This window comes from Manis javanica, chromosome 12 (genome assembly GCF_040802235.1).
Source record: "Manis javanica isolate MJ-LG chromosome 12, MJ_LKY, whole genome shotgun sequence".
Taxonomy (NCBI): Eukaryota; Metazoa; Chordata; class Mammalia; order Pholidota; family Manidae; genus Manis; species Manis javanica.
In genome coordinates this window covers 23121512-23141151 of record NC_133167.1, presented here as the reverse complement: position 1 = coordinate 23141151, position 19640 = coordinate 23121512, and the positions used below count along the sequence as shown (strand labels likewise).

At 34.0% G+C, this 19640-nt stretch overlaps 1 protein-coding gene across 5 annotated transcripts in view; it reads right to left on the bottom strand.

Annotated features, from left to right (window-relative positions):
- Nucleotides 1-19640, bottom strand: part of ERBB4 (erb-b2 receptor tyrosine kinase 4) — a 1111691-nt gene that overhangs the window by 268200 nt on the left and 823851 nt on the right. For 2 of the 5 annotated variants that reach the window (XM_073218154.1, XM_073218156.1), the window contains exons 14-16: nt 19304-19397; nt 13452-13606; nt 6660-6704 (exon numbers count right to left, since the gene is read on the bottom strand). In XM_073218154.1, the coding sequence (XP_073074255.1) occupies nt 6660-6704; nt 13452-13606; nt 19304-19397 (294 nt within the window). Of the gene's footprint in view, nt 1-6463; nt 6539-6659; nt 6705-13451; nt 13607-19303; nt 19398-19640 lie in introns of all 5 variants that reach the window. The other 3 variants (XM_073218153.1, XM_073218155.1, XM_073218152.1) reach the window with 2 other exon arrangements.

The following is a 19640-nucleotide window of genomic DNA, read 5'->3' as shown; positions in this document are numbered from 1 at the left end:
AAAGTTAACATTTTAACATGTAGTCAATATGATACATTTTAATTAAATATTTTACATTCCTTTTCTCAATCCATATCTTTAAAATCCAGTGTACTTCTTATAATTACAGCACATCTTCTTTGTTTTAACTGCATAAAATGCTCAGTGATCACATATGGGTGGTAGTTACCATAGCAGACAGAGCAGATCTAGACCAGTCTTTTGGAAGACTCATTAACTAGTCTGATAAATAAATGGAAAGGCCAGAAATTTGGTGTTAACTTTGGGGAAGTATGATACTAATTATGTCTGTGAGTTACTCTTCACAAATGGAGTATTGAACTCCTGGAGCCAGCATGTATATTAACAATAACATTTGTGCACTGATTATGAGAAGCCATTACCTTAGGGCTCTCCATAGTTTATTGGTAAGTTTTGTGTCAGATGTTAGTAGAGAACCAGGTCAGATGCCATTATTTTACATACATACATACATACATACATACATACATACATACATAACTTGTTGTTTAATATATTTACTCCATAGTTCTTTGAAAGTATGAGGTAATTTCTGTTCATTGGGAATTATCTTGTTAATTTTGCCATGTCTGCTACTTTTTGGCTTCCTTTGCACATTGTCAAAGCTTCTCTATCTGCACCATTTAAAGAATTGTTTGCAAAGAAAGGGTTTATATTTTCAGTTGATTGTTATTTAGATGGCTCTTAGTTGGTAAGATATTTGTTAGAAATGTAATGTTTTGAAAAAGAATTTAATATTTCTAGTCTACTAAAATCCCAGTTAAAAATCCTGAGTAATACTGAAGACATACTTACACATCTAAATTGCACTTTATAAGAAAATAATTCCAGGGGTCAAATCTTGGAATAGCACATGCAAAGCACTTTTAAAACTGTAAAGACCTGTCTAAAGAAAGGGGCCTAGATTTCAGGAATACCTTTCATTTTTTTTTTGCTTTCCTTTTTTATAAAGATACTGGATCATAGTAATGCATTTCAATGAAACTTAGGATATTTGAGATCATATACTATAAGCAGTCCAAACATCTTTCCAAATCAAAAATTAAAAGTTACAAGACACTTTAATTTTTACACTATAGAAAGACTCTCATGGAAAGAGTGAAAAGTATTCACAATGGTTCACCCGACCCAACAAATTTTTTCTCTGACCCTTAATTTAATAATCTACATCTTCCCAATTCAATAATGCTATCTTTAGATTTTTCAACTATAGTGCTAAAGTCAATGCTCTTTAAAATCTCTTTTGACGTTTAACCACAAGCATGACTTCCCCAGGTCTCATTTCTACCGTTCACTGGTTTGGATATAATATTAATGTTTCTACAAGCTCTAAAAGTTCTGGTAACAATAAGTGAACATTTTGGTATCATTATAAAAGTCACTTATACAAATCTATGCCACTAAACCCTTTGGTGTAAAGTAACCACTTGGACTGTATGAACCATAATTAACAACTGAGCTAGGAGTTTTGCTCATGGCTTATACTTCTTGGATAATTGTGTTTGTTTATGAGTACTGAAGAGTGTGGGGCACAAATCAGCTGAAAAAGAAGAGACTCACACTCTCCTTCACCTTCTTAGAACTTTCTTTGATTGAAAAGTAAATTTAATATACAGAATGTGGAGGGCTGAGGACAGACTTAAAATAAAAGCCTGCATACTTTTATTTATTGGACTGAGGGATCATAACACAACTGCCACTCATATAAGGTAACCACCTATGGGCGATTTCGACTATTTGATTTGAACATAAGTTATGAACTCAGTTCCTTGAGGGCAAAACAAAGAAAAAAGATTGTGCCATTTGTGAAAGTGGTGCCAAGAATATCACATCACTTCTCTCATATACCTCACCTGGGTCACACTGCTAGAGGATAAACTGTTATGTGATCTCTTAGGTAATAACCACTATACTGTAAAGTAAAAGTGAGATGCAGGCATGAAAATGTGACAGGAGCAGGAAACATTTCAAATATATCTATCCACATTAGATGTAGAAAGTTAAACTGAGTTCGATTACCTTATTTCATAGTGTGATGCATCCAGCATAACTGAATTGAAGCAAACAGCCAGATAAAAGTGCCTGAACAGATACGAAATTGTTCCCATAATTGGTGTCACACATTCAAAAAAAATTATTCAATTATATGCTGGATTGCTAACAAAAAGAAATCCTTTGCCAGTACAGCCTTTACTTTTGAGATTAGCAAATTTAGGCCCTAATGGATTAAGAGACTAACACTATAAGAAAGTTTGGATATATATTTGACAAGGAAAATGAAATAGAACAGAATATAATACTTGTTTTATCAGAGTCTATACAAGAAAAGCATATGTACAAGCTCAAATAAACAGCATACAAAAAGGAATAATAGAAAACCACATATTTCTTTATAAGGTTCTTGATGGAAAAGGAAGAACATCAAAGGTAAATGCTATTTTCAAGGCATTTAATTCAATAAAGAAAGTATGGAGAAGTTCTAAAATATCAAGTATTATTTTCATTACACACAGCATATTTTAGGAGACTGCAGGTAAAAAAAAAAAAAGTTCTATTCTATTCTGTCCAATCTTCCCGGAAGAAATTCCAGCAGCTGTCTGTAAGGTAAATGGAGTGTGGAAAACCAATTCACAAATTGCAGGCTTGGGAAAAAATAGCGCTGCTTAGAAAATGAAAGTCGATCAAGATTGGAAACATTTCACCTGTTTTCATTTAAATCTTCAATCTTTTTTTCCTGCTGGTTTAGGAAACAGAATACAGTGTAAAAGGGCAGTAGGGAGGATGAACTCTAAATATTTCAAAATGGCCACATTGACATGTTCAACGTGATTTTCTGTGACTAAAGGAAAACCAGGCACTTGGATAATTTCCCAGTTAAAATACAGTTTATGAAACTTGAGTACAATTATTTCCCATCATGTTTTTTTGCCCTCCTATTATCTAAGATTTATCTTAATCAATTAAGAGAGAAGCTTAGAAATCTGTCATGCAGTTTAAGAAAAAAATGACCTGAATTATTACTAAACTAATCTCCTGTTTTCAGTTATATGTATACCCACCCCATTTCAGAGAGGTAAGCATTTACTGCAATATTAAGAACCTGCAAAAAGAGATACTTGTTACTTTCACTTCTCATCCAATCCATGTCGAAATCATCCATTGGTCATAAACACTTTTCCAAAAGTGTCCAAGCTAAGCCTTCCACGTAAGTTCCAAAATGTCTCATAAACAGCCTCTGGTAAGTCAATACAACTGAAGAACAGAGTCATGTTGCTTTATATTTAGGTTCGAAAGAGATGTTAATTAAAAGTATCCAGAGTTTTCTAAAAGGAACAATTAACTACCAATTCTTTGAAATCACTATACTTAGAATTGACATACAAAATTTAAATGCTTAAAACCTGAGAAATTTTGATATGTCAATTCTGTAGTTACTAAACTATTGGACTAATGTACTAATGATATATAAAATACTAGTAGGATACAACCTTATGAGATTTTCAGAAAGATTATTTTGTCAATATTTCAACTAGAGACATAATAACCAGTGAACGCATATACTAGATAATGGCTCCTGCGCATTTTCTCATTTAGTCCTCACACCAATCTCATGAGGCATAAGAATTCTCATTTTAAAAATTATCATTACCCATCATTACCATTACACTGAAGTGAAATTATCATTACCCATACCCATCTAGAAGTACAGTAGAGCTAATACTTGAACCCAGACTATCGCATTCAAGAATCTCTGCTCTTCACCTCTACAAAGGCCTATAGGTGATTTTGCACAGGAATGATGGGCTGAACTATACTATCTATACTCTGATACTAGACATGATCAACTATTTATGACAAACCTAATGTGAATTAGGTTTATTAGTCTTAGACAATAGGGAATGGTCTGGGAACCTAGGCTAATAATAAGATAGCAAAGTCCCTAACTGCTTTTGTTTAAATGTTGGAAATACTAAATTTATAACAAGATATACTATGACTTTTGAGCTACATAATCACAATTACTAGCATTTAAAACCACAAGGGGTCTATCACAAAGTTGTAACCCTTTCTCCATTTCTGCGTATGCCTCTGCCTATGACCTGCTGCCATCAGCAGCAGAGGTCCTTGTTCTGACAGTGACTCTCAAGGTGAAGAAAGAAATGCCTTCCCTTCTTTTAAGGCGTCCATCAGAAGGGGTAGAGGGACACATTAAAGGTCCATGAATGACTTCAAGAAAATTCCCTCCTTCCCCTGGGAGTACGTCCCCCTATCCCCAGAGTTTAAAACCCTTGATACATAGAAGAATCATTAATATTACTTACTGAGTGATTTATTTGAGCCAGGCACTGTTCTATGGACTCATTCAATCTTCACAACCACTGTATGACCTATATTAATATTCCTATTTTATCTATGAAGAAAATGAGGTCCAGCTAATTTAAGGAACTCACCCAAGAGTACATGCTTAAAAATTAGTAGAGCCTGGCTTTGAACTCAGAAAACCTCGTTCCCTAGACAGCACATATCACCACCATACTATATTGCCTCTCATTAGTTGGCTGGAATCATTATAAGAAAATCACTGAAACAAATATGAAAACACTCTTCAAAGTGATGGTACAGTGACTCAAAGTCTCAAGGAGGAAAAATTATTTCATGAAAATGGGAACAATCTAAAATGGGCCAAAGTTCTTAAATCTGTACTTTGGCCTCAAGTGTATGTTCTCTCTATATATATTTCATTGACATTTTTCATAATTTTGATCTTGCGCTAAGTATACTAACTAGTCTTGACTGTGCCCTAGTGCCAAAGTGCCACTGTTATATAAATCACTTAACTCTACCACACCCACATTCTTTTTATCCAATTTAATTTCTCTCTTTATTTCATTAAAAAATAACTTATTAATAAGACATTTCACTTAGAATGTTTCGAAAACTTATACAGGCAAACTAATATATAAATGAAAAAAATGACTAAATTTAACAGCATGCATGAATCTCATAAATATAATATTTAGCAAAAGAAACCAGATGCAAAGAATACATACTGTATGATTCAATTTATATAAAGTACAAAAATAGACGAAGTGACCTATGGTGTTAGTCTTCAGGATAGTGGTTACCCTACAGAATGGGGCACAAGGGATTTGGGGTTCTGGTACCATTCTGCTCCTTGATCTGGCTGAGGGTTACATGAGTTTTCCATTTGTAGAAATTTACTGAGCCTTACATTTATGTTTTGTGTACTTTGACACTATATACATACTATTTCAATCAAAAGTTTATATTAAAAGGCAATACTTCATCCAAAACTGTGATTTGGCTAATTTTAATTTAGCACAACTTTCTCTTACAGAAGATACAATTAATTTGTTTCATTAAAAAACAGCTAATGATATTTCTACATAACACTGTAAATGACTATTTTCCTAAACGTGAGATGGTTTAAAAGTCATATTTATTGAGGTATACATTTTATACAGTAAAATTATCTTTCTAAATGTACTGAACTATGATTTTTGACAAGCACATACATTCTTACAACCATCACCACTATCAAGATACAGAACAGTTCCATTATCCCCCCAAATCCCTCATGCCCTTTGGTAGTCAACCTCATCCCTCACCCCCAGCCCTTGGCAACACAGATCAATTTTCTGTCTCTATAATTTTGCCTTTTCCCCAAATCCATATAAATGGAACCACACAGTCTGTGTCCTTTTAAGTATAGGTTCTTTCATTTAGCCTAACACATATGGGATCCACCCATGTTTCAGGTATGTCAGCAATTAGTTCCTTTCCATTGCTGAACAGTGATGCAATGTATGGATATATCACAGTTGAAGAATATTTGACTGGTTTCTAGTTCTTGGTGATTTTGAAAAAAGCCATTACAAACATTCACGAATAGGTTTTAGTATGAACATGAGCGATACATTTTGTTTTATAATTCCAACTTGTACTTTTGCCTGCACAAAATATTTTCTATGCTGCCTTTAGTCTATGATAATTCTGAGGTCTAGAGAATATACCAACCAGCTCAAAATACTATAAAGTCAGAAACTGAATCAAATTAAATAACAAACATCTTACAAAAATAGATTAAGTTTGGAAAATTCCTCACTTACAGTATTTCTTTTTGCAATCATCTGCAGGATTAAGAAAAAAAATTCTATAAAAATTATAGATCAATAACTCAAAATTCTGGCTTTAAATGTAAAAAATTTAAACATTAATAACATTACTAATTTGGATTCAAAAATCATACTTAAGGAAGGAAGAAGAGGTAAGAAATGTAGCTTGAAAAGTAAATTGTAAAGTATCTTTCTTAACTCCCTAATTCAACATATTACAGATTTTACCCAAATGGTTAGTAGTTTTTATCCAGGATAATTGGGAAAGGATTTGAGTGACAAAATGGAAACATGGTAGATGTTACCTAGCATGTTGTGGTAAAGTGGAATGGCCCGTCCAAGGGTAGTAAATGCAGTCATGACTAGTGGGACCGCTACACCTGCAGGCAATTACAGAACAGAAGACATCATTCTCCATTCACAGTGACATGCACCCACATGCACCAGTGCTCACACATGGAGCCTTGGAGGAAGAACATGGGAATCAAGCACACCAAATACCTATCCATCAGGCCGATGCAGTCTTCAATACTTGAGCCTATGCACCTGCAGAAGATCCAAATTTTAAAAATACAAGGAAAGAAAAATTAGTCACTTAAAAAAAGAAACAGTAAGATAAACACTAATTGGGTCAAATTCTTAATTATAGTTATTAGACAATTTTGGAACACCATGAATTTAAAGCCAGTGAGAAGATTATCGCTTGATGAATACATGGAAATTGAATCTCAAATACCACCCAAGTGGAACTCAAAGAAACATATCCATAGTGAAGGAAAATTTTATTCTTTTTCTGTGGGTAACTTCCAAACACATATAGCTCATTTCTAATATTTCCAATTTATTTGTATCATTCATGATTATATGTCTTAATGAATAGCTCAATATTTCAAAAGCTATAATTGGTTTCATGCATACAGCTTCTTCTGAAAGGCTTGAAGTTAAACTAAAAAACAAAATCAATAAAAAGGGAAATGAGCTATTTAATATAATATAACAACTTGATGTTTAATATTCATTTAAGATTGATTTTGGCAGAAAACGAGTTAACATGTTTTAAGGCAATTCTCATGGATACTTTACATAATCATATTTTTACATTCTTTGGTTGTGACTGCCTTTAAGATATTCTTATCTTTAAACATGAACTCATTTAAAAAGCAAATTAACTGGTTTCAACATACTGCAGTTTATCTTGACACTCTTAAAAGAGAAGGGCCATAACAGGCAAACAAAAACAGGTTTTTAAGCTGCCATAATACTTAAGTCAAACAACAACAAATAAATAAATAAATACTCTCCAGGCAAATGAATAAATTGAGACCCAGTACCTAAAGAATCCACTGAGATTAACACTTAAATGAAATTATCTAAGTACACAGAATTCTGATGTATAGTCCCTAGAATTTCATTTTAAAGTATAGAAATATTTCATCCAGCTTCCAAGGTACTTGAATTTCTTTCCTTTTTCTCTAATCAAAATAAAGAACTCCACTGCACTATCAAGAACCCTTCTAGAGCGATAATTTATAGAACTGTTCAGTTCTGTTGGCAATAAACTTAATTTTTTCCAAACTCTAATTTCTGAGAATGATAATGAAGCTGAAGTTTAAAATCACTATATAATGAAGTAAAAAGGTGCTCATGTATATGGTCAAACTGCCCATTATATCTTTAGATAACTCTTAACACTTGTAAAATAATGTAACTATGTATAATAATTAGGTCACTATTTCGTGCTTCACCGCTATCTGCTACAACATTCCTACAAAGTGGAAGATTGTTTTTGTATCAAGGATTAGTCTTGAGCAGCCAAGAAAAAATTTAATACACAGAAATATGGAAAATACTGTGAAAAAAAGTTTTAGAAAACAAGCAACAAATAAAAAAAAATCAAGCTTAGAGCATTGAATTGGTATCATAATCCCTAATCAAAACCATTTCTAAAAATGGAAAAAATTACTAAAAACTTTTCCAAGTTTTTTTACATGGTTTTCTTTTTATTCTATTCTGAATAAATTATTTTTTCCTAGGTTTCTATTATATCTTCTTCAAAGTGCTTATTTTATACGGCATTGCCATTTTGTAAGATTAATATAGTCTACTTCCTATTTCCAAGTGAGAATCTGAAAACTGTGTTTAGTTTGTAATCTGTGCCTTAATAATAACCTTTGAAAGAAAAATATTTGCAAGTGAAATTCAACTTAAGGGGAAAGCATAAATAATGAAAGATGTCCATTCATACATTAAAAAAAGACAAAAAAATTTTGCTGCATGCCTATTATGTGTTCCAATTACTCTAGTAGCTTGAGGAAGAAAAAGAAAGATGAATTACATCTTCCCATTCTTAATGAGATCACAATTTAATGAAGAAGACAGATGCACACGTAGATGTGTACTGTATAATGGGATAAATACAGTAAGTGATGTGAAAGAGTACCTTAGGGCAGCAGGGAGGAGGGGCACTCAGCTATAGAGGGGGAAGATAACCCTGATGGAGAAATTAGGAAGCTGTAGTTTGGGTGCTAAGAAGCAGGGTTGGATGGCAGCGATTTCTAAGGGTAAGAAACTAGAGCAAAACCATTGATCAGAGAATATGTGGAGTGTGCTTGGACAAATACAGATAATTCTGAATCGTAGAGAGGAACAGAAAGAGGGAGATGAAGCAACATTAGATAGGAGTCAGAATTTGAAGACTATTTGCTTAGGAACAAACTTAATGAAAAAACCACAGCAGGGTTTTGAAGAAATAGTGAAATTGCCAGATTTGGGTTTTACAGAGATCACTTTGCCCGGTGCAGGCTAGTCAGCCAGGAGCCGGGGAGATCCCTTTGTACAAAGACTGTTTTACTCTCTGTAAGTGGCGATGAAGGATTAAACTAAAGGAGTGACAGCTAGAACAGAAGTAAAGGGATAGATTTAAGAAATACCTTGAAAGGCATGAGCAGAAAAAAGAGAAACTGATGGCTGATTTGATGATGGAAGTTGATCAGAGGAGTTAGGTACCACCTGTGAGAAAATGCAACAGGACGAACTCCCCTCCTAGTGTGTGTGTGTTGGGGGAGGAGGGGTTGATAATGTCAGTTTTATCTATCTAGAGCTTAGTGTGGTTTCCTACATCTAGGGAAAAATGCTCTCAGGAGCTGGGAAGATGAGTGTGTGGCTAGGTGGGGAAAGAAGGCACAAGCTAGTGATCAGATTTGAAAGAACACACAGGAGAAAGTTGAAGTCATGTAAATAGATACAGTGGCTGAGAAAAGATCTATAAAATGAGAAAACCAAAGACAGACTGAAACCTGTGGAACTCCAATAACCAGCAAATGACATAAAATGAGCTCACATGTCAGAAGCATTAGGTACACATAATGGAGTAAAAATTAATTATAGCATGACAAGAGCCATATCAGAAGAGAACTTCAGAAAATGGGGTAATCATTGTGCCAAATGCAAAGACAGTTGGCATAAAATAAGAACCCCGGAGTATTTTAGTTGCCATTGTTGAGGTCACTAGAACTAGGTTGCTGTGAGTCGAGAAGCAAATTGGAGATTAGAGTCTAGAGGCAAGGGGAAGAGGAGGGGAATCCTGAGGGGGGCAGGATGGGGGGTCAAGAAGATATGTTGAGGGCACCGTCTAGGATATTTGAGTTTTAACTGAGGATAAAAGACAAAAATGGAAACCACCAAAGAATAAGGATGTGACAGAAGTGGTGCCATCTCTTCTAAATACAAGTCACTGTGTATTTAAAGATGTATATTCTATTTCAGCTCCTCATACTTTCTCTTTATCTCATCTAACTGGCACATGCAACTTATATTGATTTGGCAAGATTACAGAATAATGAAACATTAAACGTTTGAATAGTCAAAATCCCAAATAAGGAACTGAATAAATACATGGAATAATACAACTCTCTACCAAATTAGCATTCCAAAGTAGAAAATGTACAGAAAGATTAGAAACAGAAACTATTGTATGCCTATAGAACATATTACAAAAATACCTGGGATTCTGAATATTGAGCTATGTTAACATGTGCTGCACTTATTGATTTGTAAGCACTTTGATGTACCCATATAATTAACATAGTTGAAATAGTTTGACAAAATCTTCCCCAAATTTTGAAATGAAAAATTAAGAAATATTTTAAAGTGTCAATTAAATTTTTTTTAAATATGAAAAGGATTGATAGAAACCTTAAATCTTACAGGAAATTTAATAATATGAAACCACAATTCTAATACTAACAAAAACATGTAGTCAATTTTTTAAAAGATGCCTTATCAAAAATAAATATCCTAGATCATGTCTAAAAAAATTAAATTGATTTTATTATGGACTCAAGTGATGTTACTATAATCTCTGCCTTTATGACTATTAATTACACACCAAATTTAGTTTTCGAGTCCTGTCTCAAAATTTCTGCCCAAATAATTTCAAACATGCAAATCATTCCTAAATTTTAAATTCATGCTCTCAGTTCAAAATATGGAAAAGGGTGTTTAATGGAATGATATAAAGGGTAAGAATGAAACTTCACTAGACTGTGACTTCCTAGTGGTCAGGAACTGTGTCTTCATCATTTATCACTATATCTGACTCACAGTAGGTGTTCAACATAATAAAGTGCAAGAATAAATGAAATGAGAAAAGGCCGCTAAAATATAAGTCCTCTAGTCAAGGCAAGGAGAAACAATATCATTTTTCTTTTCCCTTTAGGAATATTAGTAAGAATCTCCTGATAGGTGCTAAATGGATAACCTATTTTAAAAGTACCTAAAGAACATATTAGAGCCAATATATTTAATGTACTTTTAGAGTAGTGAAAGTGCTTTTAAGGTATTACACAGATAATTTTATTTTCAGAAAATCATTAAACAGTATTCAAAGTGAGAACTTTCCTTCTAAAAAAATGTGATTTGAAAGACTATTTCCATTAACTTGGTCCTTGAATTATCTAGCTGACATAATATTGGCATAAAAAGAAAAGCTGTTTTCCAAAATGGAGCTGGCTCGGTCAGCTCACACTTACCGATGGGTCAGTTATTACATGTGTTTAGGAGTAAAAATAGCCACTTGTCCCATCATCCCCACTGCCCCTGTGATCTTTCTAGGGAAAAGTACATGTTCCATTTGAAAAGAAGGGACTGACTGCCCATAGCACCTCATGGCTTCAACAAAGGGTCTCAAAGCACAGTGTTGCACAGAGGTAGTGTATAGAGGAGGGATTTCAAATTCCTAAATTCTGTCATGGGGCTGGGGCCACAGAACTTTCATGAATGACTGAACCTGGCCAATATGGAGTCTGTTAGGAAAAGGACGGCAGGAAGCTAAATGTACACAGATACTAAACCTCTCAGGTCTAAGTCAGTCATTACAGAATTACCTTGGAAGATGCCAGGGAGCATATCATTCCGATTCTGTCTCATCATCATTCTGCAGCAGTGAATGTTAAGACATCCTCCTGTTTCGTTGGGAGTTCCCAAACGATGTGGTCAGATTTGTTCCCTATTACACATGCGCCCTACCGCTTGGCTGACATCCAATTTTTATTGCTGTGATAAATTGATCTCTTCATTGTCCTTACTTCTCCTTCCCCGCAAGCTACATGTTTTCTTTTATTATATAATTGGGATTTAAAAGGGCTGAGGGGAAGACTCACCAGCCACATATCCAGACTATGGCTCCGTGATCTCACTTTCATTTCCCTAATGGCCTCATTGTAATTAGATTTGCAAAAACAGCAAAAGGTCTCATTTTGAATGGCAACAGCTGTTGACATCAACATTATATTGAATAATTTACTGGTTTAATTTTAGCTGCAAAACAAAACCCTCTTGTGGATGATTATTTTAGCAGACAAAGTTTTCTCTTTCTGTTGCTGACTCTTCCTTCTGCTCCAGCAGAACCAGTTGTTTCTTCATGAAATACTCTTAACCCAAGTGCGCCAAACAGCCACAGTGGGAGTAGTTTGTTTCTTCTAGTTTCCTTGAAGCAAAGCATCTATGTAACTATTTTAGTATCTCAACCTATGTGCTTCTGTGGAAACCAAAGAGCTGGCACTGGCTTTTCCAAACTAAATTTGAATTTGAATGGCAGAACATTACCTTTTGGGGATCTGCCACTTCACAGAGGGATTTAAGCTGATTTTTTGACCTGCAGGAAATTGAAGCAGCATCTGAAAATTGATGTCCTCTTGGCAGAAAATGATGTTTGCTTAACTTCTTCAATGTCCCCTAACAGCCAGACTTTATTCTGGCAGCAAATTTCTTTATGGAATCTCATACTTTCCTGCCAGATATAAAGAACTCATGATGATTCTCAACAAGGTGTGTGTTTGTACGTGTGTGTGCACATGCGTGGGGGCACTCACAATGGAGAAGAGGTTTTATGGTCAGAAGGAGGATACAGTATGTGAAACTGATCTCAGTTCTAAAATTATTCACTTTATGGAGGAAAGAGAAAGGACGATCCTTCCTAAAAGAGATGCGCTATTTTTTAAAGAAATATTTGTTGGGATTTGTTAGATAACTGACATTATTTCTTGTACAGTTCAGCACTTTCCTTCTTCCTGTAATACGTCTTTGTTATTCAACTGTTAACAATATCAAAGTATCCAATTATTGTTCATTTTACCATGCATCCTTTTGAAAAACAGAAAAATATGTACCCATCTTCAAATTGTCCTATATTGGTCACAGAAATTCTAAGTTATAGGTTAACTTGTAGTCAAATTACTTTCACAAAATATAATTTTATTAATATACGTAACACAGTTTCTCTTCGTGTGTTCTGCCATCACTGCTTTTTCTTACATTTTGCTGATGGTTTAATCCAAGGCAGCATTTTTGTCAAATAGCGATATGCTCAATTTAAGCTGGTTATAACAACAAAGAAAAAGGAACTGAAAACCTCAGTTAAAGATTTATTAAGCACAAATCTCAGAAGTATTTTTAGTGTTTTGTCTTCTCTGACATCTTCTATCTGCAGGAATATTTGGAAGAATTTTTATACTCCGTACAAAGTTTACTTGACACCAGCTTCACGAAGTTGTCAATAGAATAATTATTGGTAAATGTGAAATGAAAATATTTCAGAGGGTATGAATTTGGTTTCACAGACCATTTTCTTAGAAAGGATTTCTCTTAAAATTAGTATGTTAATATACACACGAACAGAGTTTTGTATGAGAATATTACATATTTAGTAGACTTTTCAGGAATAAAGATACATGTGTGTACCTTGTGATTTGCAATACATACAAGACTGAGTCTTTGGCTGGCAAGGATGCTTACCCTTGGGTGCAGTTTGGATGGCACGGGCGGCACTCCCGATCCTGATCTGCGTACTTGAAAATGAAACTGTTTGCCCCCTGCAAGCCATCCGGACATTTTTCCACACAGTTTGGGCCATCCTTGAAATGGAAGCACTTGGTACAGTTGTCAGGTCCCTGAAGTGTAAAAACAAAACAAAATGGGGAAGGAAACATGGTTGCTATTTTCTCTGGAATGTATTCCCATTGTTTAGTTCCTAAAACTTCAGTGGGTAGCCAATCTCCCTCCAGGGAGCTGGGGAGCATTTGCAGAAGTACATATGAGGATGTTGCTATTGTAGCTTTCAATCAGCAAAATAGAAGGATGACCATATTTTCTTTTCGTCTTTTATTCCGGATGATAGTACAGTGAAACAACATTGGGTAACAACCCATTTTCTCTAGGGGGTTTCTCATCACAATGATAAGAATATGTCAATATCCTATCTAAGTAGTTAATGCGGAGAAGGAAATGTTAGGAATTAGCTAACTCTGAATTTCATATAAAAGTGAGATGTAAACTTATTTTGATTATACACTGACAATTTGAACAATGAATTTTAAAATTTACTATGGTTGAACTCAGGAATTAGTTTAGGCAAGTAAAAGTTAATTTCTAGGTCACTCTTCACTTCAACTCAGCTTGTAATACTGCTAAAAATCATACCATGTCTATGCATGGTTATTTTAATAAATCATGTACAACACTGAGCATAATAAAGGTACATTCTGATGAGCAAATATCAAAACTCTGTAATAATACAGATATGTACAAAGGAAAATTACATGCAAAAACTTATCTAAGAATAAAGGTAATATAAATACAATCATGATAAATTTAAAATAGAACTCACTTCACATATGTTTTGATATACAATATTTTCCTAATATGTAGAATGTTAATAAGACACAATAACATGCAAATATATCTGAACATCACAACAAAAGTAAAAGCTTAAAATACATAAAACATTGAAGAATTTTACAAAAACACTGATTTGGATTTGGTGTTGGGATAATAAACATGTAGGAAATGATTAGTATATCCTCAAATCAAAGAAAATTAAGAACATATTGATATAAAGTGCTGTTTTCTTAAAAGATGCCCATATATTTTCACACATTCAACTGTTTTGAATAATGAAATTACTTTCAGTTCTCCTTTTTGAATATTACGTTGTCTTAAGATTCCTTTTTTTTTTTTTACCACTACCTGGAACTTCTTCCTTAACTCATTTCCCCTCTAAATCTGTCTATGCCCACATGGTTCAACAATTAAGATAGTTCACACTGAAAGCAATTAAGAAGAATAACATGCAGTAATTATACAGGGAGATCATTTTATTAGGTTTATAATTGTAAGCAATGTGAATTTAGGAGTCAATAGTGGACAAACATTATACAGAGTTATATATTTGGCAGGAAGTGTGAGCATTAGTTTATTCATGGGAGTGCATTATATTCCTCTACAAATGATAAGCCAGGAGTAGGCAGACGTTGCATGTTGGTGATATAAAGCATCAGAAAATCATAAAATATAGCATTTTAAAATTAAAAGATAGAGGCTGCTAATGGAGAATGGTCCTGTAAAGAAGAAAAAAATAATCAGGAGGAGTTTTCTAGAAATCCTGAGATTGGTGAGGTTCAATCAAGCACCTATTTCCCTATTTTGATGTGAGCCTTAGAGCTATAAAAAAATAAAAAGATTTTATGAAACCTAATCCCTATTCAATCTGAAGAGTTTGCTATTGGCAACTTCTTAGTTCCTACCAAAAAAGAATACTTCACATGCTTCCAATTTTAACACCTGCTTATGGGTACTTAGGCACGTAATGCTGTCTGTTATACAAAATCATTTACTGTGCAAGTATGTTCAGTAGCATCACTTATTGTGCAAGAGACATGCTGATGTCTTCTTGCAGAACACAAGAATAAAACTTACTATAAGTAAATTGAGCAGTTATATTCAAAATTGGGAATTAGTAACGATTTTCGTATAAAATTCTTCTGATGTAAAATAATGTCCAGGTACAATGAGAAGACATAAAAAACTTTGACACTAAAATTAAATTCATATTCAATCTTTATGTTTACTTTAATAAGATAATTTTTTACTTCCTTTTTAAAAAGTATCTTTTAATTATTTGATCCTATTACTGCAACACAAAACTACTGCCCTAAGCTGACATAACTAAAAAATGTCCTGACAAATCTCAAAAGAAATGAAATGTACCAATCCTCCATCTTATTTCCATAATAAAGAGATTTAAATAAATACGTGTGTCTAATGCTTACTCTTCTATCATTATATTCCCAAAGCTTTTAAGAACTTAGTTATAACAAATGAACTGATAAATACAATTACAGAAAACAGAGGTGAAGATAATAGTTTTTTTTATCTGTAACTTTAAGCTACTTTGGACTCAATAATCTAGACAGAAAACTAAAGAATAGGCTAAAACTTGATAGAAAAATTACAGTTTTTTTCTCAGTAACAAATGATATTTTTCTTTGGTAGCTACTGTAAGAGACAAAGGTGGTATTCACCAGTATCCAGTTCTCTTCCAAGTACAGACACATGGAAGATTGAAATTCCCTTCCCACCATAGGTGAGGTATATCTTGCTTTGGACAATGAAATGAAGGGAAAGTGATTTGTGAGACTGCCAGTGCTGAATTCTCTAGCCCTCTCTTTCTTTGCTCCATGATTCAGGGACACCATGGAGTTGGAGAAATGCCATAAATTCAAAGCATCCTGGAATGCTACACCATCACGGGGTGGAGAGCTGCCTTAAACTATTTCCAAAACTTGCAGTACACTTTACATGGAGAAGATTTAAGCATTTTTCTATAAGCTACTGTAAAATGGGGGTGATTTGTTATAGTAGCACAACCTTTATTAATCTGACTTTAATAGTTACTTTAACCCTCATAAAAATACATTTTAAAAATTTGTTTCCTTCTCTCTCTCTTCTCATGCTGCCTCTTTGGCTTTATTTTGATCTATGGCTTTGTCTGATTTCTCTTATTTTTCTTCTCAAGATTCCCTTTCTTACATTTCTTGATAGCACTCTATAGGAGTAGTGAAAGGAGGCCACAAAGGATAAAACTGTAAAAGAAATAATAAAATAAAATAAAGAAGACCAAGTGCAGACAGACAAGAATATAGAAGCACAGTGTTGCTCTATGTCAAATTAGCTCTCCCAAGATCATTCTGGATTTCTGTCACATTTAAATAGGATACTACCCTCCCATTTTACATGTAGCTGTCTTATTTCTGGAAAGCATTTTATCCTTAATACATTACAGAATCGTTGCCTGCAGAAAAAAAAATAGTGAAATGAAAAGAGCATGAAATTTGGAGTCAAAACTTCCATAATTGAGTCCCAGCTCTCCATTTTACTGAGTGCTGACTTTTGGTGTAACTGTCTAAGCATTATAGGTTCAATTTCTTTATATTTTAATGGAAGAAGGGTTAGTATGCTTCAGATGTAACTATATTTGGCAAATATAAATATTTAGCAATTATTATCATTAGGGAAACAGTGACAGGTTAGGGAAATGTGATTTTAAGAGAATAAATCATAAAACCAGGTGTGAAAACTTCAACCAGCTTTATGACTTCTTTGTTAATCACATCACAGTGTCACTCTCATGGAGAAGTTTCCAGAACCTCTTGGATATCTTATGTGATAAATGCATGTTATTCCATGGTCTTAGCTGTGATAATCTACATATGGACCGAGAAACAGGCAAAAACTTAATGTAAATTATAAAGGCTGAAAGCAAACAACCCTCTTTACTGGAAGCAGAGTCTGGGCTATTTTTGAGCTGAAATCCTGACAATTTCTCAGACAACATAACCTAAAAGACATTGTGTTCTTACCTGCTTAGCATTTCAAGGCTTACTGATCAAGTGACTAATAGGTATTCTTGATTCCACGCTCTGACCTTCCACAGATAGGCGATTCAGTTTTACTCAACTTTTTATATTTTTGGCATTACCTTTCCTAACCTCTCCACATATTAGCTGATAATTTCAGCACTGGGGAGTGATCTTAAATATGTGCCAAACAATGCTGTCATTACAGAATCAAATGTATCCATTAACAACCTATTTTTTTCACTTGTTCTTAGTTATCAAATAATTTTGCAAATTGAAAGAACATTAACTCTTAGGGTTTTTTATGTGCATTTTATTAACTGTCCCAATTTTCTTCTGTAACAAAAAAATTAACAAATAAACTTCAAGAACATACAAATTAACAGAATTTGAAATATATTCACTAAGATAATTGCATATAATAGGAGGCAGCATGAGGAATAGAAAAAAACAGGGACTGCTTTTACAGTCTGCCTTGTTCAGAGTAGATGGCCAAATTCTCGATTTCTGTAAATACACATTTTTAAAGTCTTGGACTCTGAAACAGAGTTTTTCTTTGACTTTTCATACCTAAATATGTTAGTTTTTAAAGCAGTCTCACACAGGTAGCTCAACTTGTTTTAACAACCCATCATGGATTCTACTCCCCTGTGTTTCATAACATTCTGTACAGAATTCACATTTCTCATGCTGCAGATTAATTGTATTTTCCATTAGTATCCTTGGTGGAGAAAAGAAAAATAGCTACATGTGCCTTTTGTATACTTACTTGAAGATCATTACATATTAAATTTTCTTTTAGACTTTGGTTCTTTGGCTCAGCTTAATCATTCTTGCAGTGTTCTTCTGAACTGTCCAAGTTTTCCATATCCTTCTTTAGATGAAGTTCCAGAACAGCTCATTGGGCCTAATGGAAGTTTGGAGGGCTCAATGATATTTTTTTTTTCTAGGCTAATTAAGTGCTGCATAAGCACTCTGGTAGACAAATTATACTATTTAAATTCCATGTAAATTCTTATTGAGCAATGTTGAGCTCCTGGCTACCCCCAAATATTGGTTCCCAAATTATCTGAGCAATGAATCAATACACAAACTGGAAATTTATCTAAAGAAGGATGAATATGGCACTTTGGAATGACAAACTCATGTTGACCTTACTATGATGAAAAAGCCTGAATGATGGGACAAAAGGGGTCTCAAAATTATTTTTTTCTCTCTAAGGCTAACTTCAAACACACAAATGTCAACTGATCTGTAAAGACTTTCCTTATCTCATAGACTCTCCTTCAACTCTCATAGCTCAGTTTTACTCTCTGCCATAGTATTAATCATAATGCTTTAGATTTTAGTTTATGAGTACTTGCCTCCTCCTTCGTTCAACTGTTCTTTGCAATGCCGTAACAGTCAAATGATTAAATGCAGATATAAATATGTTACAGTTTACTTCAAACATAACATGAATTTTCATATTTGCATATATTTGCATGTTTCCTTTTTCCCAGATTCTTCTTTAACCTATAGCTCAAACATCACTCCTCTAGAGCCTTCCTTACTGCCCCGATTTCCATCCCAAAGATAGATAGATTTAGTTTCTCCCTTATTTGTGTTCCTATAACAATGTATACATATTTATGTTTTATCAATTATTTTGCTTCAATCTAATTACTTGTGTATCTCTTTGCCTTTCGACACTGTGAAATCTTGAAGGACAACTCCACATCTTCTTTTTAAACACATTATCTGGGACAAAAATATTTAAGAAATTGAATTTTTAAATACCTTATCTCTACTATTTAACTATAAGCCTATGAAGGATAGAATATCAAACATGATAGCCCATAGCATGCTATAAATACCTATCAAATGGATGGATAAATGATAAAACAATGACATAAAAACAGTCATACATGAAAGTAAATAAGCCAACACCACCACAGATGTCCTCAGGCTTACCGGCCCATGGCATGTGAGGATGCCATCTTCCATCTTTTCACACTGGGGGTCACACTCCACACAGATGGAGCCGTTCTCAAACTCCCGAAATTCACTGTGAAAACATCAGCTGCATGAGGCGGTGTAAGCAAACAGGCTGTCAACTTAACAAATTAAGTAACATCTGCTAAAAGTCCTATTGGCAGAGTAAATTCTAGAAGTTTGTTTCTCTATATGCCAGGAGCATCAGAATCATTTCCCTGCGCATTAAGGAATAAGTTCTCCATTAGGAGAAAAGATAAACTGCAGCCAGATGGCTTTTCTTGCCCTCTGTTGGGTTCAACGATAGACTCATTCA